The following is a 27158-nucleotide window of genomic DNA, read 5'->3' as shown; positions in this document are numbered from 1 at the left end:
AAAAAAAAAAAAAAAAAAATTTAGTTTTCTAATTGCACAACCCTCATACTTGATATGCCATTTGAAGAACTAGCAGGAGAACATTAAAAATGCATAAAGTTTCTTTAAAAAATAGAAATAATATTCAAGTAGTTAAAAGAAACACATCTTCTGGTAAATTGAAACATTTGATAAATTCATCAAATTGGCCTTTAGGCAACTGGCCTTTGTAAAATTGATCTAGAAGATGATACCTCAATACGAAAGAGTACTATTGGTCACTAAAATACTGTACATTATATTTGTTGACATAAAAAGATATTCACAATACATTTAAGCTAAGAAACAATACATATAACATAATACCATTTTTGTGAGGGGAAAAGAAATAAATAGGCAGGAAAAGAGTCTAGGAGGAAAAATCCTAAAATATCACAATGTTCATCTACAGGTGATGGGGCTGCAGGTATTTTGGGGTTTGCCCTTTTCATCTTCCTATCATATATATATCTGTGAATAGGAAATTATATATATACGTTATATATATTTAGATATATACAATTATATATATATATACACATTTTATATACATATATATAATTTCTTATTCACGGATATATATATAGGTATACACACACATATCAGAGTCGGAAGGACCTTAGGTCACATTATTATATAAGGGTAATTAACTACCCTTATTCTAAAATTTTAAAAGATGTTTTTCATTTTGTGTAAATTATATATATGTATGTATAACACACACATATATACGTGTCTTTATTATATATATATGTATATATATAAAACATGTAATATACACACACATACATAAACTTGTACAAAAATGGATAAAAATTTTAAGACAAGAGAATCTGAACCCATGGCCGAAGGTCCTTCAAGCCCTGTTAATCTGTGAGAGTAAAGAATCTGGGGAGGATGTAGCTGGAGCCGTCGCCTTTGCTAAGATTGCTAGGAAAAGAAATGTCAATCATGACGACGGTTACAGACCTCAGGAAAACGGCTCAGTGTCCAGGAGATGCAGCCAAGTGCGCTCTGGATGGACAGCAAGGGCCTGCTGGCTGACTCAGGAGATAACAAGCACTCAGGTCCCCAGGTGTACACAAGAGGCAGGTTCAGTTGATACCTACAAGCCCCCTTCTCTTTGACTCCAAGAAAGTTGGAAGGTCGTGCCCAGATCCATGATGGGAATGAGGTGAGGGGCAGGGAAGGAGCTGGTGAGGCTGGGGGAAGGCTAGGGGCTGAACTGTAAGAGAGGAGGCCAGGGTCCTGACGCTCTCATGACAACAAATACACCGAAGATGCAGTGACGCCCCCGGAATCAATGTGCACAAAGCCGATCCCCATTTGCATAACTTAGTTGAGCAACTTCACACAGAGGAAGACACGGGGGATTGATGAAACAAGCAGGGGATTTTTGGTTTTGTTTCTCTTAAAAATAAAAGGGAACACTATGAAAACAAGATGAGCTCATGGAAACTTAGGTATCACAGGGAAATGTATCATTTAAAGGACCAGAAGAGGAAATTCAAAGCAGAGTCTGAATTATGTACTACAACCCAAGCAGTGGAAGAAACATCAACCCTGTTTCTAGCCTCAGATTTTTATGATCAATGATCCAGCCACCTATCTTTAGAAGTATATACAATGATATATTTAAATTTTACTTTAAGAGGTCAGTCAGGTTTACATAAATAGATTTAACAAAAAATAGAAATGATTATGAAATTGAGAAAAAGTGAAACTAAGCCCAAGACAGCGAAAAAAAGCTGAAGGTTATATCTTACCATAAGTTTCTGCACAATTGTCAGATACAGACCACAAATCTCCAAAAGTTTAGGTTTTCTAGAGGCTAAACCAAAGATGAAAACATGCCGTGGATAAATCTGCTTCTCTGCAACAGGCTTCCTCAGCCTCAGTACTACTGACATTTTGAGCCAAAAAATTATTTGTTGTGAGGTTTGTCCAGTGCACTGTGGGGTAGTTAGCAGTATCCTTGGCTTCTACCCACAAGATACCAGGTATGACAACAGAAATGTCTCCAGACATCGCCAAATGTCCCCGATGAAAGCTGCGTGGCAGGAAACCTGATGTTTCAATTACTGGTAATGATCCTAAGTATAGATATTTTCTGTTACAGAGTGGGGCAGAACAATATGCTTTGTCACTCACCAGTGACAGGTAGGTTTACTATTCCATTATAAAATGTAAAGGGCATAGCCAGAAATCTTGTTCAATAGATGTCTGCCACTCTGCTTACACACACAGAAAGATACAGACTCACAAAGACACACGCACACAGACCTGGTGTTTGTTGGACTAGACCCAGAAACTTTCTATGAGAAAATCATCGCCCTGACGCTATACTTAAATACAGACAAAGTAGTCTCATGAGATAAAGCTAGAAGAGACAGTAAGAATGATCTATTCTACCCACCCCCTCTCATGAAGAAACTAAGACTCAAGGAAGTCAAACCAAGATTAGTTACTAATAGATTTTATTTTCACTGAAGGGAACAAAAATAAACCCTCATTTAAAAGGATAGTAAACAGAATAAAGAGTCCAGAAATATAGCCAATTGATCTTTCACAAAGCAGAAAGGCAATTCAACGGAGAAATGACAGCCTTTTCAGCAAGTACTGGCTAGAAAAACTGGACATCCACATGCAAAAAGAAAAATTAATCTAGACCCAGATCTTACATCTTTTACAAAAGTTAACTCAAAATGCATAACAGAACTAAACGTACAAATGCAAAACTATAAAACTCCTAGAAGATAACATAGGAGAAAATCTAGATGACCTTGGGCTTGGCGATGACTTTTTAGATACAAAACCAAACGCATGAGCCATAGAAGAAAAAAATTGATAAATTGGACTTCACTAAAATTAAAAAGTTCTGCTCCGCAAAAGACACTGTTAAGAAAATTAAAAGACAAGCCACAGACTGGGAGAAGATCTTTTCAAAACACAAAGGACTAGTGTCCAAAAATACACAAAGAATTCTTAAAACTCAAAAATACAAAAACAAACAACCCAATCAAAAAATGAGCCTGAGATCTGAAAAGACACCTCGCCAAAGACAGAGAAATGGCAAATAAGCCTATGAAAGATGCTCCACAACATATGTCACGAGGGGGATGCAGATTAAAACAATGAGATACCACCACACACCTATGAGAGTGACAAAAATCCAAAACACTGACACCACCCAAGGCTGGGGAAGAGGCAGAACGAAAGGAACAAAAAATGGTGCAGCCACTTCAGAAAACAGCTTGGTAGTTTCTTACAAAACTAAATATACTCTTAACATATGACTCAGTAATTCTACTACTTGGTATTTACCCAAATGAACTGAAAACTTCGGTTCGCACCAAAACCTGCCCACAGGTGCTTACGGCAGCTTTATTCACAATTGCCAAAACTTGGAAGCTACCAAAACATCCTTTGGTGTGACTGGAGAAACAAACTGTGGTCCATCCAGATGATAGGACAGTATTTATCAATAAAAAGGAGTGAGCTATCAAGCCATAAAAAGACATGGAGAAAACTTAAATGCATATTGCTAAATGAAAGAAGCCAATGTGAAAAAGCTACATACTGCATGGTTCCAACTCTATGACATTCTGGAAAAGGCAAAACTATGGAAACAGTTAAAAGTTCAGTGGTTTCCAGCAGTTGAGGGAGAGGGAGAGCTGAATGGGTGGAGCACAGGGGATTTTGGGGGTACTGAACCATTCTATATGACACCATAATAGTGGACACATGTCATTATACATTTGCCAAAACCCACAGAATGTACAGCCCCGAGAGTGAACCCAATGAAAACAGTGGACTTTTGTTCAGCATAATGTATTAATACCAGCTCATCAATTGTAACAAATGTATCACACTATGCAAGATGTTAATAATTAAGGGAAACCAAGGGGGTGGTGAGTACTACATGGAAAACCCTCTGTACTTTCCACTCAGTGTTTCTGGAAACCTAAAGCTGCCCTACGAAATAAAGTCTGTTAATTTTTTTTAAGTATATTGTGATAGAATAGGCATCAAGCCACATACTTTTCAGGGAGTATTTCAGAAAAACGTCTCCTCAATTTTGAAAAGGCTATTGCCTTAAAATATTTCTGCTGAGAAAAGTTGTACACAGCTTCCGATGTGCCCCTTCCAGGCACCCAATATTCTCTACAACGATCAAGGGGAGGCTGTTACCTGCTCTGCCTTCATCATTGTGATGTAAAACACAATCGAATTTCATTCCATCTTCTTGACTGAATTCCCAAACTTCTACAATTTTAGCTTGGAGAAATAACTGGCAAGAGGTAGAAGTTCTATTTATGTTTAATAATAAAGTGGTATTCCTAACAATATGCCTGTAGCCATTTACGATAAATGCAAGATACGACTGATTTGGACATAAAAAATGGCAGGCAGAGACCATCTGATAATGCAGCCCTGAGTATGCATACATATTTGCATAGTGAACAGGATTTTATCAGAAATTAGTAATCCTGCAGAAGCACCGCTGTCAACCAGTAGTTCAGTAAGTCGATTAAGTAAAAGTAGGATGGGTGGCAGATGCGTAAACTACATGGTACCATTCAAGGGACTATTGTAGAGCCACTGAAATTGAGGACAAGAAAGTGGTTGGATCTGGTGAGTAAAACTGGATCAGGGATGCTAGGAAGGAGGGGCAGGTGTCTGATGTTTCACGTTAGAGCTTTTTAGTTGTCTTGCTTTTTAAATTACGTGCAAGTATCACCTTGAAAGTGATACGCACTCATTTTTAAGGACGGCTAAAAGAATTCTGTGACTAAATTTTAAAAAAATGTTTATAATGTCATTTTTTAACAAAGAGAGGTTAAAATTTAACCTACACTGTGATCACATATGTAGAAAAGAGTTTAAAAAGGAATATGGAAATCAAATTAAATCAAAATGGGGGGAGAATCAGTACAGTGTTATGATATGTGATGGGTTTTTAAATTACAAATTAAAAACAGTTGCTTATTACAATAAAAGAAACTAATTTTTAGAAATTAAAAGAAAAATTATATCAAAGGTAAAATAAAAACACTTTCACACTTCTATTTTTTATTTTTATTTTTAGTTTTTATTTTTCTCCCTCTCCACTGCCAGCAGTGTAGCTATGACAAGCTACACTGTTTTACTTCCATAAAAATATAGTGGTTGAAAAGAAAAAAAGGGACTTCCCTGGGGGTCCAGTGGTTAGGACTCTGTGCTTCCACTGCAGGGGGCAAGCGTTCAGTCCCTGGTGAGGGAACTAAGATCCCACATGCCGCATGGTGTGGCCACACATTAATTAACTAATTAATTAATTAAAAACACAGTGGTTGAATTAAACACGAAACACAGAGAGCCACTTACTTACGCCAGCCATCTCAATGCAGTATGGCCTCGTAGACTCTGCATGAACTGGGAGGCCAGCGGCCCCAAAGGTGCAGTTTCTGTCCTGCTGCCTGGATGGCAGGGCCGCCTCACTTTCCTCCGATGCAGTGCGGGAGGCATCGCATCATCCCCACGGGGCCGGGCTGGAGTTCAGGGGCGTCCAGGGAGACAAAGGCACAGAAGGCCCTTCCTTCCCGTGGCCTGGCTCCCACTCTCACGCCCCGAGCTTGTGGTAAAGTGTGATGGCTAAAAGCCCGGCAACGACTCTAACCTGGGAGACCAGAGGTCACGGGCGCCAAGACTTCTTTAAACAGAAGAAGTAAGGAAGAGAGAGGACTGGAAACCATTCCCTGGACTAATAAGCTTGAGGACAAAGCCCTGACTTACCCAGAGTAGCGTAGGATCCCAGATGCCGGCAGAGAGGATCACTGCACGCTCACTCCAGCAGTTTAAAAGTGCAAAAGAGGAAACTGAGGCCAGGGCTGGGTCCACAGTTACTTTCTTAAAATAGGTGTGGCCCAGAAGTGTCATAAGCTGGAGGAGAAGAAAGAGAAGGCGGAGAACAGGTCTACACCGTGGTTCCCAAACGGTGTGCCGAGGCAGCACCCCAGGGCGCCGCGGCGTACCCCCCCCCCCCACCGCGTTCCTGGGGGATAGTTCACATTTTCAAGGGAATCACAAGGACCTCTGCTGGACACTGTGAGAACTACTAGCTCTACCTTAGATTGTGCTGCACCCCCTTCACCCACTCACATCTGCCTGAAAGCGGATTCTCTGTGGTTGCTGTGATAAAAAGCAGCCATCCCAGCTAGTGGGAAGTAGCCGCATGGCACAGGGAGATCAGCTCGGTGCTTTGTGACCGCCTGGAGGGGTGGGATAGGGAGGGGGGGAGGGAGGGAGACGCAAGAGGGAGGGGATATGGGAACATATGTATATGTATAACTGATTCACTTTGTTATAAAGCAGAAACTAACACACCATTGTAAAGCAATTATACCCCAATAAAGATGTTTAAAAAAAAAAAAAAAAGCAGCTATCCCATGAAGATAAACCTGGGTCAGAAAGCGAGGATGGTGGGATCCAACTAAGATGCCAAGAGTTGAGAGGGCGTGTGGCACAGGTACACCCCCTCCCCCCAGTCATGTCCATGTGGGAGAACAGACAACTGTTCTGTCTTTGCTTTCGGTGGGTGTGTATCATTTTTGCAAACGGTACTACGTTGTTACAACAAATGCAGGTGAAGTGGTTTGGACCCACCTCCCTAGTCACTGGAACTCTTTGGTGCCTCTTCTGCTCTAGGATTGCTGTGAGAAAGTTACTGCGAATGTAATTTTCATTGGCTGTGAACCAAGGGGCTTTGGGAACCTATGAGCCTGCGCCTTTAAAAAGGGTTTAGCACCAGGAGAGCACAGAGCAGGTGGGTGCTGTCAGCTGCAGCTGCCAGGCTGAAAGAACAGAGGGTGCGGCCCCTGCAGGTGCGCTTGGGGGGCAGGGGGGTGTGGCGGTCTGCCTCTCACTTTGCCTACCCTGCTCCGAGGAGAAACCACTGATTCCCAGGAAGTGCTGACGCTGGAGAGGATGCCCCTGGTCCCTTTCGGAAAATTTTACACCACTTGGACAGCACGATGGCTCTTCTGTTGAATTTCCATTATTCTTAGTGCAAATTTCACATTTTTCTCACCACCCTCATCACCCAGGCTCAAAAGCTCTGTCATCTCTGTGACATCCAGGTCCCATCTTATCCTCTGGAGTCAGGTCTCCATGAAGCCCTGTCATCTTCACAATGTAACCATGCTGGGTTTCTAGACTTAGGGAAAGGCATGGACCAGATAAACAGTGTCATTCTGACAGTTTTCCCCTACCTTAGTCTTCTTTCTCTACGTTATGATATAATTGACTCAAAGGTCCACTTTAAGTATAACTGTCCTGGGTGGTGTGGTCACCTCCTAGCCGGTCTCTGTGGCATCGGTCTTTTCCCCACTCTTTGCTCGTTTGTGAATTATCATTTCATCATATCATTGAGATTCAAAATCCTTCAGACTGCCTTCTACTATTTACCTGATTAAATGAATGAATACATACATATACTCAGAGCCAAGCTTCAACATTGATTTGTGCTCTCACTCACTGCCTCCCTGCCCACCTCTCTATATTTACATGACATGAATGTAGATTACAAGATCTATTTTATCATCTGTCTGTCTCTCCTTGCGGGACTGCAAGCCCCATGAAAGTAGAGATTTTTGACAGGTCTGTACCCTGTTGTATTGCCAGCCCAGAGAACAGGGCTTGGCGCTTGGAAATGCGCTATACATGTTCATCATCACATGGAATGCCCAGTAGAATAAATGCTCAAGAAGTGTTAGGCATTATTATCACTACTATACCACCACCTCGAATTCTGCTACCAACACCTCTCCTATTGCCAACAGGATAAAATCTCACATATTCAACTTGCCCCTCACAGCCCGGCTCCAGTCCACCTCGACACCGACTGTGTCCAGGACAGAAACTTGTATTTATTGACATGGCGGCACCACACTGCCTTCCCCGTATAGGCAAATCCAACTGATCCTCCAAAGCCGCATTCAAACCAAGTCTTGTCTACATCCTTCTCTCCCAGACTACTTCTCTCCATAATCGATTCGGGACATAGCCGCAAGCCCCGGGATGCCACTGACGGTCCTGTTTCACGTGGTTCTGTAACTCTTGCATTGGACCCTGTTAATGTGTAGGTGGCTCTCTCCTCCATGGAGACTGTAAACTCCTTGAGATACTATATCTGCTCTGCCTCTCACCCTGCTTCCACCACCGAGACACATGCAGTCCCCCTACCTGGTCACCATGATGCAGCAACACACCTTTGTTGAATTAAAGTTGAACTTGGAAACCCCATGGACTACAGTTTGCGGTCAGAAGCAGTTCTGTACACAGATCCCATTCTTTTTATTAGCCACCTCTCTGGTTTATAACAGATGATCAAAAAATGTTAGTGCCCCAAACTGTTTTAGTTTCAGACATATCTAGACCATGACAGCCACCAAGATGCCCCCATTCACTGAGAGTCTGCGACCATTTAAAGAATTTGGGCTGAAATCTCTACTTAATAATTTTGCCCAAAATGAAGGAGCCCAGGGCTTTAGGATGAGGAAATTTGGGTCCAATCTGGTTCCTGCATTTATTAAGAGCCATATAAACATCAGCAAGTTACTTAATTAAACTTCATTCTACTTGGGACTTCCCTGGTGGCGCAGTGGTTACGAATCCACCTGCCAACGCATGGTCACGGGTTCGAGCCCTGGTCTGGGAAGATCCCACATGCCACAGAGCAACTAAGTCTGTGGGCCACAACTACTGAAGCCCACGTGCCTAGAACCCGTGCTCCGCAACAAGAGAAGCCACTGCAATGAGAAGCCCGCACACCGCAACGAAGACCCAATGCAGCCAAAAATAAATTTAAAAAAAACAACACGAAATCTAGCACCAATGAGACAATCTGTTTTTTAAAAAAAAGCCTTCATTCTACTCATCTGTACAATGTAGATAACACTCCTCTTTCAAGGGTTATTGTGAGGATGAAACGCAGGAGCCTAAGTTAAATGCCCCGCCTCAAAAAAGGGAACAAGCGGTTACTTCCTGTTTTCCCTCCCTGTCCCCCAAAACAGCGAGAGCCAGATTATAGTGACAATATCGCATGTAAGTGAAGAAAGGCTCATGTGACTTTTGGCACACAAAAAATTGCTAAATAAAAATTGCTAAGGAGGCTTTAGCGCTATACATGTAGCTGAGGAGTGTGGGTTCCGCTGACAACCAAAGCACTGCAGTTTCCACAGCACGGCAGCCGACCTCTAAGGAACCCCACCTCCAACTCCGTCCCAGCCCTCTGTTCCCGTTACTGAAATGGAAGTGGTCCAGATTTCAGACCTCTCCCCATCTCACCCCGGGCTCCCCTCAATGAGTCCGCTCAGTTCTCTGACTGTCTTTACAGCCTCACTCACCTCCTTGGCAGGCAAACGCGTTCCGTATCTGCAGATCTTTCTTTTTCAGTTGGCTTTGAGTCTTTTCTCGGGTTTTGTCACCGACAGAGTAAAAACCTGAAGGATTCTATTTTGGGCTTCAAGGCGGTTAGGCTGAAGGACCAAGGGGAACAAAGGAGCAAAGAGCGGGAACGCAACTCAGTCCTGGGTCCTCCACTCCCCAGGTTTACACCAAAGGATAAAGCCACCTCTACCCAGCTTCGGTGCCCTCAGAGCAGAGGCCCAAGCCTGTCAGTGCAAGCCACCGTGTCCCGAGTTCCTCCAGCAAAGTGGCCGTTCTCCGTCCATCACCCCTCCGCCTCCAGGATGCCCTCCAGCCAGTCTCACGCTGAGCGGGAGAGTCAGGACGGGCACATTCGCCCTTTCAAGCAGCCCCAGGAGGAGGAAGTTTCTTGTTCCCACGGGCCTGGGTTTTTCTCTTTTGGGTGTGTTTTCTCTTTCTGAAACCAGGAAGCTTGATTTGCCTAATGGTCAAACCCAAAAGGATTACAGATTCTTTCTGCAAGAACCCACAGTCCCGTGGTCCATCCCCCACTGTTAAAAGCAGCCTGTTTCCAAACCACCCCGACCCAGGGGGGGGCTTTCTGTTCTCCCCAGTGAAGCCTGTTCTACGCCATTATTTTGATGAAAAATACCATATTAACAGATCACTCATGTTTCTGTTTGCCCCCTCTCACCAAAACACTAAAAGTGCAAACACTAAATTATATCTCAATTCCCTAAAGAGACAAAAATCACACTTTCTTTTCCCCTCTGCCTCTCAGTGCACTCACTTGGAAACTGAGGCCACTGCCCCCTACCCCCAGGGCCACAGTAGGGTGAGCTGGTCCCCAGGGCACCCACTCTGGGAGGGCTCTCGTCAGCATCACTTATGTGCGGTTACCCACAACTGCCTGATTTTTCCCAAAGAATCCTTTCTGCATTTGTCACTCTTAATTCTTTTAAACGTATTTTCAGTTGCGCCGGCGAGAGCAGGATGTCCTGTATTTGGTCCTCAATGTATTAATTAGGCCACGATTCCTAACATGAGCTAAGCATTAGAACACCATGGGAGCTTTTAGGGGAAAGGCCCTGGCTCTACCCCAGACCATTTAAATTAGGATCTCTGGGGGTCAGGCCTGGGAGGCAGCATTTTAAAGTCTCCACAGGTGAACAAGTAACTCTAAGACTTTTAGGTAGTGATGAGCGCACTGCAGAAAAAGCAGGGTAGCAGAAGAGGGAGGGACGGATGGTGGGTGAGCAGGTCTGTGTGAGAACATGCTTGAGCTGAGGACCCCGTGCAAGGAAACGGCCCCGCGGAGTCCCGCACGCAGATCAGAGACGGAATGGGCGGTCGGCTGGGCTGACACAGCATCAGAGGCGGGAAGTCGGCAAGGCGCCATGTCCCCCGAGCACCCTGGCTGCTTCCCACTGCAGACCTGCTTACTCAGCCCTTCCTTCAACCCGGGGCAACTTTTGTGCAATCCCTCAGCCTCCTTTCCAGTATTTCCCCCTTTCTGCTTACTATAGCCAGAGGAGGTTTCCATGGAAACGCAAAGAATTTCTACTAATGCCACAGGTTATTCAGTTTAAATTCATCTTACATATGGAGTCATAGTTGACAAACATGGAACTTCACATCAGGAAATCTGGGGGAATGTGTTACAGCCTAGACCACCGAGTATCCCAAATATATTCCTCTACCTTGTCTGGACCTCCGTCTTCTCCTCCCTTGTATATCACGGGGTCAAACTAAACACCCATCTCTTCCAGCTCAAATTCTGTGCATCTGGGGTCATTGTCACTTGTTGAATCTAATGTAGGAAAGACATAGGAGCACAAATACCTGCAAGACACGGGCCTCTCCCCAAGGAACCGAGGGGATTAGTCCCTGGGGTACGTGGAGGCTAATTTCCCAGGATGCATATACTCGGGGAACTCTTTCTTCCCTTCTTTCTTCAGTTCCTGTCACCAGCTCATTCACACATCTCCCCCTCCCACACTCCCTCAACTTCACAAGTCTGATAAAATATTATTAGAGTGGGGCTTCCCTGGTGGCGCAGTGGTTGAGAGTCCGCCTGCCGATGCAGGGGACACGGGTTCGTGCCCCGGTCCGGGAAGACCCCACATGCCGCGGAGCGGCTGACCCGTGAGCCATGGCCGCTGAGCCTGCGCGGTCCGGAGCCTGTGCTCCGCAACGGGAGAGGCCACGACAGTGAGAGGCCCGCGCACCGCGATGAAGAGTGGCCCCCGCTCGCCACAACTAGAGAAAGCCCTCGCACAGAAAGGAAGAACCCAACACAGCCAAAAATAATAAATACATAAATAAACTCCTATCCCCCATCATCTTCTTTAAAAAAAAAAACTTATTAGTGTATGCACTGTGTAGAAACATTTAAAGAGCAGTTTTCAAAGCATGACTCTCCCTGACCTCAGTCATCCACCAAATTACCAAAACCTGGTCTTTTTATTTTTCTGTCTGTACACACAACACACACACACACACACACACACACACACACAGTGTTACCATCCCCACAGCTCTAGCTTAGAGCCAGACAGAGGTCAGTGTGTGCTCGTTTCTCAGGGGTGGGGCATCGTGACACTCAAGCACACGATGAGGGATTTATGTCTTCCTTCACATCTGGTGCTCAGGAATCACATCAAAGGCAGGACACGCATTTGGAACCATGTTCCAGGTGTAAGTGTCTACACCGCTGCCCTCTGATGTAAACGCACGGCTCCATTGCTTCTATGATCTACACTCTGCCCACGCCTTCCTGAGTGGTGTCATGTTTGGAAATCAGGTATAAATCTTTCAAAATCACCCAAAGTAATCTGATAATGTCCAGAAGCTGCAGAAAGTTTCTCCTGAGAAGCAACAATTTTTAATGAGAAAAGAGCATCCGATGGGAAACACAACCTCATCAGTTCTAAGCTACTGGTTTTAACTAGCTAACATCTATTTAACTCTTACTGTGTACCTGGTACTGTGTCAAGCGCTTTACGTGGACTGTTTCATTCAGTACTTAGGACAATCCTTCATATACTACTATCATCTCCATTTAACAGGTGAGAAAGTTGAGGCTTAGGCAGGTAAAGTAACTTTTCCAAGGTGACAGAGGCAGTAAACAATGGAGCCAGAGTTGACCTGCTCGCTTTCGGGTAAGCACCATTTGCCCAAGAAATCCCAAGAGTCCACATTTGAGCACACGCAGTGAAAGCGAGGACCACCGTGCCCCACTGCCCACCCAGAATGGCTGCCCTCTGGGAGTGCGTGAGACCGGCTGTCGGATACTGGCAGGTAGAGGGATCCTTAGTGGGTGGGTGAGGCTGGCAGAGGACAGGAGCAGGAAAGAGCGATTACAGAATACACCTGTTCAGGGCAGAAATGGGTGGATACAAACATCTACTCAAGAAATGTTACAAGTCCCCTCCTGATGCTTTACAGAAGAAGACAGAGTCAACATTTCTGAGCTGGAGAGGACTGAAGAAGTCATCTAGGCCAGCAACCTCAGCATCTCCTGGCAACGGCTTAGAATGGCCAACTCCCCAGCTAGACCTCAGGCATCACTCTCGTCTATAAAACAAGGAGGCTGGACTAGTGAATCAGTGATTCTGGAACTACAGCAGGTGTAAGAATTGCTGGAGGGTTTTCTCGACCTCAGGTCGCTGGTTCCACCCACAGAGGGTCTGATTATGCAGATCTGGGGTGGGGGCGGGGAATTGGCGTTTCTAACCAGAGGCTTGAGGATGTCTGGAACGGCAGAACGAAATCATAAAAGATCAGGCAAAGAACGGTAAGAGTTGCAGTGGAAAGCAGGCTGCGTCCAGTTCTAGAATTCAGAGAGCTCGGACAGCCGCAATGCACTGTGATGGAAACACATTTCCACAAGGAAGAACAGATAACAGACTAGGCTTTAAGTCAAGGTACAGCCTCAGTCAACCCATGTTAATATACGAATTATAAATGGATCTTTTCATCTAATTAACAAACCCATCTCTACTCCCTGTCTATTTGGATGCCATTCAATTATCGCAATTCAAAGCAGGAGAAAACCTCCAGGCACACAGAGGCTGAGAGCCCCTCCAAGTCCAGTGGCCCTGGATCCCCCGACACGAATCCACTGCCATTGTTCACCTTCTCTGCATCTGTTTGAAACAGCTCCTCTGTTACAAACAAAACGAACAAGGTCAGGGGGTGAAACAAACAAAACAGCAGCTGCCTTGATCTTTCTTCCTTCACCAAGTAGGTACATCTTCGGGATTTTGTTCTGAGATGGTGTTTTCTCATGTCTGGGAGGTGAGAGGGAGGCTGGCGGGAAAGAGGTACAAACAGCACAACCACCACGGAGACTGTTGTCTGGATTCCCAGTAAAATTCTGGAACGGAGGCCCCAGGGCCCCAGGGCTTGGGCTGGTGGCTGGATGCCTGCAGATGGTCTCGGCAGGGCCCAGTCAAGGCTGCTGGTCGGCCTGACCCATGCACATGGTCCCTCCCTCTCTGAGCCCCAAAGGGGCCTGACACTCTCACACGTGGAAACAGGGGCACTCTCGCTTTTTCTTCTCCACTGTCACTTGAAGGGAACATCCGCTCCCTAAGGTATGGGCTCATCCCAGCAGGTTTCAAGTTAATACATAAAACACAGGGAGCAGAGGGCTGGCCTCCTGAGGACACACTCAGTGTTCCCCGAGCCCCTGAGAATTAGGGCCTGGACCCCCCGACTTACCTCAGAACCCTACACTACCAACAGAGCTGAACTGAAAACTCTCCAGGGGCTTCTCTGGCGGTCCAGTGGTTAGGACTCCATGCTTCCACTGCAGGGGACACAGGTTCGATCCCTGGTTGGGGAACTAAGCTCCCGCATGCTGTGTGGTACGGCCGAAAATAAAGAAAAAAATTAAAATAAAAAAACCTCTCCAACCTGGCTTTCCTTCCTCTTGCTTTCCCTTTACCATTCTCCCGCCACCCCCTGACACACACACACACACACACACACACACACACACACTCACACAGACTCACACTCAAGTACACACACACTCGCACTCACACACACACCATCCGCCATGCTGCACGCTGCTATTTCCAGTTACCTTTCCAAGAACAACGACAGCTCTCTCCCCCGTTTCCTCATTCCTCACAGGACAGAGCTTGGCAAGAATCGCCCTTCACGAGAACCTACATCCTGGGCTTCATAAGCCGCTTGCATCACCCCGACACACCCTGTGGACCAGCCCCATGGAAACCCAATCCTGAGGCCTCCATCCTCCTCTGAACCATCGCACCTGCTTCTTCCTGGAATGACACCCGCCCTCCCCCGCTCCGCCCGCCCCATAAGGAGCCTCCTTCTTCTTGTTTCACATGAAGCATTTCAAATCCCACGTCCTGTGTGTAAAGCTGTCCTGAGCTGCCAGGCAGAACTGCCCATCCCTCCAGCCTCATCTCTTATCCACGTAGCACCCTCAGTGCCCAGGATGCTGCCAAGCCCATCAGCAAACACTCAACAAACTTTGATGAACTATTTAACTAATACAATCATTTATGTCCAATTATTTCCCCTTCAGCCTCTCAAAAGGCTCTTTCACTCACACCTTCAAGATAGTTGCAATTCAACAATTATTATTTTTTTTATAATCAATTAATTTATTTTTGGCTGTGTTGGGTCTTCGTTGCTGCACGCAGGCTTTCTCTAGTTGCAGCGAGTGGGGGCTACTCTTCGTTGCAGAGCACGGGCTCTAGGCATGCGGGCTCAGTAGATGGGGCTCGCGGGCTCTAGAGCACAGGCTCAGTAGTTGTGGCACACAGGCTTAGTTGCTCTGCAGCATGTGGGATCTTCCCGGACCAGGGTTTGAACCCATGTCCCCTGCACTGGCAGGAGGATTCTTAACCACTGCACCACCAGGGAAGTCCCAACGATTATGTTTTAATTCTTTCACTAAAGCCAGTGTTTTCCCGATTTGCTAGTTCACAAGAACGACTGAGATTATTTTAAAAATACAGATTCTTGGGCCCTGCTCTAGGCAGACCCCTGAATCCGAATCCACATGGAGAGTGTGGGCATTTGTAGCAAACAGTACAGGTAATTCTTATACTGATTTTGACTAAGGGCACATTTTGCCCCCCCACTAAAATGTGAGCCGCTTTGGAAAGAGAGGAACATAGTAAACTCTATTGACTATTCATACCTTAATGTGAATTTCTGGTAAAATGCTTTATTAAAAGATTTAAATAGAAGGGATGGAGAAAAAGAAAAAGTCATGGGATAGGCCCGGTTTTGATTTTTGCAAAACATTCTCTGGATATGAGGCCACTTTACAGCCAAACCCTCCGTAATCAAAATACTTATCTAGTCAAGTGGCCTCTTCCTATATAAGAATAAAGTCAAGGTGAATGAACTTTTTACAGGGGCTGCTTTAAAAGAAATTATAATACTTGTAGCCTGTTTTTTTTAAAGATGTATCTTTTTGAATCAAGAAATGCAATATCACAGCTCGTGTACTCTTGTTTTCCCCTCATAATGATAGAATTCCATATTTAGGCTAAAATTTCAGAAAATACTTAAGTGCAGCCATGCACTTCATTGTAATGTTGGATCTTATCATTGTAATGTTGGGTCTAATTGTAATGTTGGGTTTTATAAAAGTTGCGACTAAGACACTTTTGTGTCCGGTTTACCTCGGCTGTCCTTGGTCACCCACATAACCACTTCATTGCAAAACCTGTCTTGTTTCATTATGCCTATCGATGGATCCTTAAAGACACATTGCAAAAGAGGCACACAGAAGTCTGTTACATAAGGAAATAGAAATATTCTTTAGTCCGATTCCTAGGAAGTACATTTCTTTCTTCCACTGTTTCTCTTAGCAGCAGCTTAGCTGGGGTCTAAATATTCATCTAGAAAATAGCTTGTCCCAGTCACACTGTGTCCTGAATTGCCTAGATCTCTCTTCCATTGGAGCAGAGAACAGGGGAGGGGGAGGGGAGACGGCCGGAGGGGTGGGCCTGGACGGGGCACCAAGAAACGTCCACGTCTTCCTGTTTACACGCCCTTAAATAAGGCTTGTCGGCCTCACAACGCACATGCTTCCCTCCCTCATCTTCTCCAGCCCAGTAAAGGGCCCCCCCCAAGGTGCTGAGGTTGGAAACCCAGAAGTCACCCGAGGTTCCTCTTTGTCTCCCCAGATCCAGCTCATCAGCAAAGTCTCCCCATGGACATTCATCACCCGTCCCCGGTCTCCCCACCTTCTGCTCCGCCACCATGGCCTCTCACTGCCAGAGGAAATGCAGGACATCCAGTTACACTGGCATTTCACGGAAATGGCTAATCATTTTTTAATATAAGTATGTCCCCAATATTGCATGAGATATACTAAAACTTCATTCATTGCATACCTGAAATTTAAGTTTAATCTGGCACTCTGTATTTTTATTTGCTAAATCTGGTGACCCTATCTGCCCCCACATTCCCTACAGGGCCAGATCTTTACCTGTTGATTAAAGTCCTTCCACAGTTTTGTTCAGAAATAAGATTTAAGTTCTTTATCGAGGGCTTTAGGGCCCCTGGCTGGAGAAGGCGGGAGAGGTTGGACACACCCTCTGTCTGCCTGTTTACCCTCTCACCCTTATGCTTTGGCCATCAGAAACTTCGTTCTTCTCTGCAGACACCCAAGCTCATCTCCACCTCAGGTCCTTTGCACTTGCTGTCTCCTCAGCCTAGAGCCCTCCCCCGCTGGGTGTCTCCCACTCTCTTCATCACAGCCCAGAAACCCCACGCTCCCCTGGCAACCTAGCCAAAGCAGCACCCCTGACCCCCGTGCGCCCTCCATCGCAGTACTTAAACTTTCTGCAAAGCCCTTCATCCAACCTGGAAGCAGTTACTGGTGTCTGGTCTCTTTGTCCTGACTGGCAATGCCTGCACCTCAAGAGCAGAGCCTGTCTCTTGTTCCCTGTCTCCAGAGCACCTGACCTGAACCTGGCATTGAATCGTCCCTCTAAGACCTATTGCTGATGAATGAACGAATGAGTTTCCCGCCTGTGAAATGAGATTTCCTTACATTCTAAGCAGTCTTCACGTTGGCGTGTTCAACTTTCATAATAATATGCTGACATCCCTAAACAACCTTTCCTGCCCCAGACTCAGACTTTTCTCCATGAAAAAGCGAAGGCACAGTTGCATGGTGTGGCTGCTTTGCCCCTCCAAGTTCAGTCACCAGGAGCCCTGTCTCAGTCAGTACCCGGTGCAGTGCGTCACTTGAGTGTTTCATTGTATTTTAAACCGGTAATTAAAAAAAAATTTAGCGGAAAGCCAGAAAACCGAGGTGTTGATATGAATGCTATAAAAAGCAACAAGATGAAAATTACAAGATAGGTTGAAAGCAGGGACTCTTCAGCCTTAAGCAAAACCTTCTTTTTGGTGCAAGCTCGTCGCCTTATCGTGAAGAACATGCACGCAACTTGAGACCATGGGTGAAATGCTGAACGTATATTGATAACTGAGTCTAAACAGGACTATGTAATTTCGAAATGGTACAAATTGTTCAGCTGTCCGGGAATGGAAGCCCTTATCACATACGACTCTATTTCTGGCTTTCGGGCTTAGGAGAGGGCAAAGGATCTGCTGTGGACCGTCTGCAGCACAGCTGAAAAGCAAGGCAGAGGGTCCTCACGCTGCGGCGTACGACGACCCCTCCTGTTACTTTGTAATCCTCTTGATTCCTGGCAATTGTTGGAGTCTCTGAAGAAGAAAAACCTGAAGTTTTTGTTTGGACTCTTCCGGGCTGCTAGAGGAGTAGAATGTTGGCAGTGGTCATCCAGGCCCTCTGGGCTGTTTTGATCGGCAATTTGAAGGCGGGCCAGGAAACCACAGGACACAGGAGGCAGGGAAGCGCCTAAGGCCCCGTGTTGGGTGGCAGAACCCGTGAGCTGACTCCAGCAAGAAGTAAGAAGACACACAAACACACACGCTAACCAGAAGCAATCGTTCCGGGAAGTTGTGCAAAATGCTCCCCATTTCAAGATTCTGAATGCTCACAGGGTTTCTTTAACCATCTAACAGAGTTGTGAGAGATACAGGCACCTGTTTTCTTTGAGAAAAGCTTGGAAATGGACCAGGCCGAGTCCTCACATGGGGACCACTTGGCGTTCAGCACACGTGCACGAAAGCCCTCCTCCCATGGATGCTGGGGGAGGGCGATGAGTAAGACCGTCTCCATCCTCGGGAGCTCGGGGCCAGTGGGAGAAGCAGGCAAATCGACACTGACTCTGACGGGGCAGGTGCCCAGCCGAGGTGTGTGCCGTGCACCTCGGGGCCGCAGAGGGAAGCAGACGGTCCTGCGCATCCAGGCTGGCTTCCTACATGCATGAGGCCAACGCCTCAGTTCCAGCTGAACTGACCTCACCATATGACAGTGTTTTTCGTTTGCTTTTCTTTCTGAGGCAAAATGCATACAGAATGTTCTGGAGATGAATGGTGATGATGGTTGCAGAACACTGTGAATGTTCTTAATGCCACAGAACACTTAACAATGGCTAAGAGGGAATTCCCTGGTGGCCCAGTGGTTAGGACTCTGCGCTTTCACTGCCGAGGGCCCGGGTTTGATCCCTGGTCAGGGAACTGAGATCTTAACACACCGCATGGAGTGGCCAAAAAAATAAAAATTAAAACATTTAAAAAAAATTAAAAAGATAAATATGGTTAAGATGGTAAATGTTGTGTTAGGTCTATTTCACCACAATAAAAACAAACAAGAAAAATAAAGTTTAATTATTACCCCCCCAAAATGTGTACACAGTGAAATGCACAGATCTTAAGTACTGTACGAGATGGGTTTTGGTAAATGTCTCCACCCACATTCCCGCCTTCCAAAACAAGACACAAGACAGCACTATCACCTCAGTCCCCTTGTGTCCCTTTCCAAGTCACACATTCCCCACGATCACTGTTTTTGACCCTCACGGAAAGGAAGTCAGACAGTACACATTTCTTTCTGTCTGACTTATTTCACTTAATATAGTGTTTTGGAGATTCAACCAGTTGCTGTATGGAGAAATATCTTTTTCTGGTTCAAGTAGTCCCATTTTATGAATATATCATCCAGATTTATTGAACCACTCTTCTGATAATGAATATTTGAGGATTTCTAGGGTTTTTGTTTTTATATATATATTATGAAAAGAGCTGCTATATACATCTCTGTACACATCTTTTTGTGGACATCTGCTTTCATTTCTCTTGCATAAATACCTAGAAGTGGAAAGGCTTGGCTGTGAGGCATCGGTATGTTGAATTTTATAAGAAATCGCCTAAGGGCTTCTTGCAGTGGCTGGACCATTTCCACTCCAGTCTCCCCACAATCTCGCCAGCACGCTGGGATTGTCAGCATTTTTTTTTTTAACGGACCGTGATGGCTCACTGAACCAGCATGGATGATGCCGAGAGAAGGGTAACGGCCCTCAGACAGGGCTACTGGTTTCCCGGAGGGCTGCTCCTCCCACCCAGGCCAGAGGGCTACCAACCCCGGCTCAGCTGGAGTTCAAATGGGGTTCATTTATTTTCTTTCCTTTTCTTTTTTTTAACAAACCACTTTCGCCTACTCTTTCACAACCAATCCTGATAAGAATTCTAACAGATGGCAAAAGAGCAGCTCGAAGACGGGGTAACTGACCCAGGGTTCACAGGGAAGACCTCGCCATCCCAGCCCTCTGCCTGAACAGGTGCCCCATCTCTGAGACTTTGGCCGATCTGGAGGTAAAAAGAAAAAGAACAACAACAACTGAACGAGTTATGACGGCACTATGCTACTTCCCGGGTCCTACCACGTACTACCTTCTCACTCGTGGGTGGCTTTGATGGACCCTCAGCTCTGCAGAGGTCACGAGCGACCCTTGAAACCTCCTCTGTGTCCCGGCAAGAGGTAAGTGGTCCCCCAGCACAAGGGAGATGCTCCGGGCCTGAGTATGAGGTCCCCCACCGGAGCAGGAGGGGCTCTGTGTACCGACACAGCTCACAACACAGCCAAGACATGCTGTTTCGGAGGGTGAGGCTCTCCCAACAGGTAGGGCGTCCCGCCCAGATGCTTCTCAAGTGTGGGAGGAGACTGGGGCTAGCAGGCCCTCTAACCCCAGGAGATTCGCCACCCTCCTAACTGGTACCCAGTGTGGTCGCCTCTCCTCAAGGGACGGGGAGCTATTCTGGGCACATATCGGCTCTTGGGACATCTGATGTTCTGAGATGACCATCCAAATTCACTGATCTGAACATTATCCCCTAAGAGCCCACAAACTCCACAACGGCTGGATCTGGTCAAACGGTTCAACCTTGGTACACAAGCGGGGTGTCAGGAGAGCTCTAAAAAGCAGTGATGCCTGGGTCCCCCACTGTCCGCATTTCATTGGTTGGGGTGCAGCTTGGGCCTGGGGAGGATTAAAGGCTCCCCCATTGACTCTAGTGAGCAGCCAGGGCTGAGGACCACTAGAAAAGCCCTGCTCTGAAAAAGAATTCACAATCCAATAGTGTTGGGATCCTTTTATCAAATACTGAACTCCTCGCCAGAACTGAAATCATAGCAATGGACGTGTCATAGGTGGTTTAACTTCAGATGCCCTGTTGGCTAGCTGTGACACAAGCTATCCCGTATGTAATTACAATTCCATGCCCTTATGCCAGAGTGGCGTTGGAGTTTATCCACTGCCAGCCTAACCCCATACCCAACTCAAACCAGAAAAAAATGCTCTGGAGGGGAAAAAAAAAGGCTCTGGCTGATGAATGGAACCCACTATTGAAAATCTGCTAGTGCAGTAAAGTTGACCTTCCTATCATAATTAGGCTTCTGTGAACATTATTTTTGTTCTATAAACCTGATGGCCCCAAATGGAAGTTATTTAGTCCTGGATTTGGTTACACTCTAGCCATAAAGAAAATGGTAGTATTTACAAAGTATTAGCTTTGGGTACATTTTATGAAAAATATAATTCACTTATACTTACCTCAGGTTTATCTATTACAAAACTATCATTTATTCCTCTATTTCAAGAGTCTTCTGCCTTATTGTTTATAATCAGCACTCAGAGAACAAATGTTCATGATTGATAAAGCAACACGACTTCAAGTTTCAAACCCCAAGATCTACATAAAGGATAAAACACTATAAATTCTACATAAACAAACAATAGTCAGGCTAATCATCACTTACAAGTGTGAAAGTCTCAATAAACCCAATGAATTCAGATTAGACTATCAACACAGAAACACAAAGAACAGAGAGTAAAGAACAGCTTCCTAGGAAATAATTTATCCCCTGATCTTAAAAGTAAACTTAGAACAGCAGAAAACTTTAACCGGTTATTTCATGAAACACTGGCGATCAAAAACATATGTACAGTGACCCTTGAACAATGTGGAGTTAGGGCTGTTGACTCCCTCACAGTGGAAAATCCACGGTAACTTTACAGTCAGACCCCATATCCCTGTTTCTGCATCCTCGGATTCAAGCAAGGCAGATGGCATAGTACTGCAGTATCTACTGCTGAAGGTAGTCCAGGTATAAGTGGCGCCATGCTGTTCCAACCCATGTTGTTCAAGGCTCAACTGTAATTCATTATTCTTCTCTTGTTGAGGTTTAGTACATCTTGTTCAACTTCACCCCACAAGTCTGGCACACAGGAGGCTTAGTAATTTCCCTGTTCCCACGAGCTCACGTTTGTTCTCTTGAAGATATTAAAGAAACAGGCAAAGAGGGGCTCCATCTAACATCTGCTCTTCTGTTCGTACAAAGTGATGAGACATTTTCTAAAATGATGACACATCATCACTCACTCATTTGGCTTTTCTCACCCCAGATTCATTCCTGTGTCTGTCTAGGGATGAGTCCATTACGAGCCTGGGTAGTTTATTACCTAAATCATGGTCCTAATGCCCTTTTTGGCTTAGGTTCTTCTCATCTGTTTATCTCTGGTTGAGCCAGGAAGTGCAATTAGACAAAGACTTAGCACGAGCTACTCAGCTAGGAGTTCTCTCCTGCTGCATCCAGCCCAGCCTCTGAAAGATCTCAAGTTCGTGGCTGGTCCTGGATGGAGCAGTGGTTCTATGGCCTGAAGGTTCTTACAAGACTAGCAACGGGTCCAAACTGTCAAGCAACGGGGTTTATTTCAGTGTATGGCCCATGTTCCTTCTGGATCGGCATGGAAAATATGGATACAAGACTCTGCCGGCTCCACCCTCATCCCCACAGAAAGCAACAATGACACACCACATCTGCCAACGCCCAGCCTTCAGGTACCATATTTGGGGACTTCTGGGAAATCCCCAGAAGTGTCTCTAGCCAGGCCCAAGAATGAGCACAGGACTGACGGAGAGATTAAACAGCAACGTTTATGCTAAAGTCAACGTCAAAACACTTCTGCTTATACCAACTTCATCGAGACCAGAGAAAACTGGGGTTTTACTTAAAGAGTCACCTGACACCCCAGGAATGAAAGGAAATAGAGGGATCCTAATACATTTTCCCTTCTAAAGAAAAAGTTAAAGTCTTATCCACTTTTCACTTCTTTTTGGAGAGCTATCATTCAGAAATGGGAATAGTCATTCAGGAGCCATGCAGGAGACATCGGGCAAGGGGTACCGAAGTGCCGAGTGAAAACACTGGCTGGATAGTTGACATTCTTCCCAGGGAATAAACCGGTTTAGCCCCAGCTTAACCATCGATGATCTTAAACTCATTGCTGCAAATGCCACAAAGAACAGAGGAAGGGAATGGGCCGAGGACAGCTGTATGACTCACCTGATCCGTACATTCTTTGCCTATTATCCGACCCTTTGCCATTAGCAATCTATTAAGTACAATCTAAATAACCTTTCAAACACAGCTTTGAAGCTGTTTTTTAGAGAGTTATGAGAATGTAAGACAATGCTTAATAGGAAGAAAAACACAAGCTGGATAAGTATTGAGCAAAAGAAAAATGTGGGGTAACTTCTGGAGAAAAGGCTAATCCAATCATGATTCAAACTTAGCTATAAAACAAATGATTTGCTTTGCTTTGACAGCAGAGGAAAATCATTCTTTCCCAACAAATGGCGACCAGGAAAATAGGGAGAAATCGAGTCGTCAGCTGAAGTTAATGCACATAAATCCAGCTGGCTTAATCCTGATCATGCTTTAAACTCTTAATGGTTAGATTTTCAGTGCGATTTCAAAGAATTTTTTTCTTTGTCTTTGCAAGCAGTGATGATAGTAAGAATGACACCAAGTTGTCAGAACTGGGGTGGAGTCTTTCTAGCTTTGGCTCTACGACTGGTTTGAGTCTCAGGCCTTTTTTCTCCCGCAAGTCAGAGAGGTTGCACCTTGGATTCATGTACTAGTAGAGCTGGGCTTGAGAGCCAGACCTCCTGAGCTCAAGTTGGAGCTCCACCCCACAGAGACATGATATTGGGCAAGTTAATTAACCTTTATTTACCTGAAAAAAGGGATAGTAACTGTATCGATTTCATAAGGTTGTTGTGAGGATTAAGTGAATAAAAACTTAGCAAGTGTTTAGAATAATAAATGACGCACAGCCTGTGCCCAGTAAACGTCTCTGCCCCATATTTATTATTAGCCTCCCAGGAGGAATCACATTCCTGTGTTTACATTTAAGTTAACGTATAAAGTCAACGTGATAAACTATCAAGGATATTACCGCTCTTAGATAGCCTCATCCACCAGAGGGCAGAGAGCAGAAGAACTACAATCCTGCAGCCTGTGGAACAAAAACCACATTCACAGAAAGACAGACAAGATGAAAAGGCAGAGGGCTATGTACCAGATGATGGAACAAGATAAAACCCCAGAAAAACAACCAAATGAAGTGGAGATAGGCAACCTTCCAGAAAAAGAATTCAGAATAATGATAGTGAAGATGATCCAGGACCTCGGAAAAAGAATGGAGGCAAAGATCGAGAAGGTGCAAGAAATGTTTAACAAAGACCTAGAAGAATTAAAGAACAAACACCTAGAAGAATTAAAGAACAAACAAACAGAGATGAACAACACAGTAACTGAAATGAAAAATACACTGGAAGGAATCAATAGCAGAATAACTGAGGCAGAAGAACGGATAAGTGACGTGGAAGACAGAATGGTGGAATTCACTGCTGTGGAACAGAACAAAGAAAAAAGAATGAAAAGAAATGAAGACAGCCTAAGAGACCTCTGGGACTACATTAAACACAACAACATTTGCATTATAGGGGTCCCAGAAGGAGAGGAGAGAGAGAAAGGACCAGAGAAAATATTTAAAGAGATTATGGTTGAAAACTTCCCTAACATGGGAAAGGAAATAGCTACCCAAGTCCAGGAAGCACAGAGAGTCCCAATCAGGATAAACCCAAGGCCAAAAATGCCGAGACACATAGTAATCAAATTGACAAAAATTAAAAACAAATAAAAATTATTGAAAGCAACAAGGAGAAAATAACAAATAATATACAAGGGAACTCCCATAAGGTTAACAGCTGATTTCTCAGCAGAAACTCCACAAGCCAGAAGGGAGTGGCATGATATATTCAAAGTGATGAAAGGGAATAACCTATAACCAAGATTACTCTACCCGGCAAGGATCTCATTCAGATTCAATGGAGAAATCAAAAGCTTTACAGACAAGCAAAAGCTAAGAGAATTCAACACCACAAAACCAGCTCTACAACAAATGCTAAAGGAACTTCTCTAAGTGGGAAACACAAGAGAAGAAAAGGACCTACAAAAACAAACCCATTTACAGTTAAGAAAATGGCAATAGGAACATACATATTGATAATTACCTTAAACGTGAATGGATTAAATGCTCCAACCGAAAGACACAGGCTCGCTGTATGGATACAAAAACAAGACCCATATATATGCTATCTACAGAGACCCACTTCAGACCTAGGGACACATACAGACTGAAAGTAAAGGGATGGAAAAAGATATTCCATGCAAACGGAAATCAAAAGAAAGCTGGAGTAGCATTACTCATATCAGATAAAATAAACTTTAAAATAAAGAATGTTACAAGAGACAAGGAAGGACACTACATAATGATCAAGGGATCAATCCAAGAAGAAGATATAACAATTATAAATATATATGCACCCAACATAGGAGCACCTCAATACATAAGACAACTGCTAACAGCTATAAAAGAGGAAATCGACACTAACACAATAATAGTGGGGGATTTGAACACCTCACTTACACCAATGGGCAGATCATCCAAACAGAAAATTAATAAGGAAACACAAGCTTTAAATGATACTACAGACCAGATAGATTTAATTGATATTTATAGGACATTCCATCCAAAAACAGCAGATTACACTTCCTTCTCAAGTGCACATGGAACATTTTCCAGGATAGATCACATCTTGGGTCACAAATCAAGCCTCAGTAAACTTAAGAAAATTGAAATCATATCAAGCATCTTTTCTGACCACAATGCTGTGAGATTAGAAATCAATTACAGGGACAAAAACGTAAAAAACACAAACACATGGAGGCTAAACAATACATTACTAAATAACCAAGAGATCAAAGAGGAAATCAAGAAATACCTAGAGACAAATGACAACAAAAACACGGTGATCGAAAACACACGGGATGAAGCAAAAGCAGTTCTAAGAGGGAAGTTTACAGCAATACAAGCCTACCTCAAGAAACAAGAAAAATCCCAAATAAACAATCTAACCTTACACCTAAAGGAACTAGAGAAAGAAGAAGAAACAAAACCCAAAGGTAGTAGAAGGAAAGAAATCATAAAGATCAGAGCAGAAATATATGAAATAGAAACAAAGAAAACAATAGCAAAGATCAATAAAACTAAAAGCTGGTACTTTGAGAAGATAAACAGAGTTGATAAACCATTAGCCAGACTCATCAAGAAAAAGAAGGAGAGGACTCAAATCAATAAAATTAGAAATGAAAAAGGAGAAGTTACAACAGACACCACAGAAATACAAAGCATCCTAAGAGACTACTACAATCAACTCTATGCCAATAAAATGGACAACCTGGAAGAAACAGACAAATTCTTAGAAAGGGATAACCTTCCAAGACTAAACCAGGAAGAAATAGAAAATATGAACAGACCAATCACAAGTAATGAAATTGAAACTGTGATTAAAAATCTTCCAACAAACAAAAGTCCAGGACCAGATGGCTTCACAGGTGAATTCTATTAAACATTTAGAGAAGAGCTAACACCCATCCTTCTCAAACTCTTCCAAAAAATTGCAGAGGAAGGAACACACCCAAACTCATTCTATGAGGCCACCATCACCCTGATGCCAAAACCAGAAAAAGATACTACAAGAAAAGAAAATTACAGACCAATATCACTGATGAATATAGATGCAAAAATCCTCCACAAAATACTAGCAAACAGAATCCAACAACACGTTAAAAGGATCATATACCATGATCAATTGGGATTTATCCCAGGGATGCAAGGATTCTTCAATATATGCAAATCAGTGAATGTGATAAACCATATTAACAACTTGAAAAATAAAAACCAAATGATCATCTCAATAGAGGCAGAAAAAGCTTTTGACAAAATTCTACACCCATTTATGATAAAAACTCTCCAGAAAGTGGGCATAGAGGGAACCTACCTCACCATAATAAAGGTTGTATACAACAAACCCACAGCAAACATCATTCTCAATGGTGAAAAACTGAAAGCATTTCCTCTAAGATCAGGAACGAGACAAGGATGTCCACT

The 27158-nt window shown here is 44.3% G+C and overlaps 1 protein-coding gene across 12 annotated transcripts in view; it reads right to left on the bottom strand.

Moving 5' to 3' along the window:
* The window catches only part of LYN (LYN proto-oncogene, Src family tyrosine kinase), a 112746-nt gene that overhangs the window by 68974 nt on the left and 16614 nt on the right, over positions 1-27158 (bottom strand). Inside the window, exons 1-2 of one of the 12 annotated variants that reach the window (XM_032610566.1) lie at positions 9405-9873; positions 5794-5940 (exon numbers count right to left, since the gene is read on the bottom strand). The exons of 4 other annotated variants lie outside the window; for them this stretch is intronic. Coding sequence is in view for 2 of the 8 variants with exons in the window: in XM_032610558.1 (XP_032466449.1) it covers positions 5386-5398 (13 nt within the window). In the remaining 6 variants the exon portion in view is untranslated. Of the gene's footprint in view, positions 1-5385; positions 5754-5793; positions 5941-9404; positions 9874-14151; positions 14171-27158 lie in introns of those variants that run through there. 7 more of the 12 variants (XM_032610561.1, XM_032610564.1, XM_032610567.1 and 4 more) reach the window with 7 other exon arrangements.

Source organism: Phocoena sinus, chromosome 17 (assembly GCF_008692025.1).
Source record: "Phocoena sinus isolate mPhoSin1 chromosome 17, mPhoSin1.pri, whole genome shotgun sequence".
In the NCBI taxonomy this organism is placed as follows: Eukaryota; Metazoa; Chordata; class Mammalia; order Artiodactyla; family Phocoenidae; genus Phocoena; species Phocoena sinus.
This window is presented reverse-complemented; position numbering and strand designations above follow the sequence as displayed.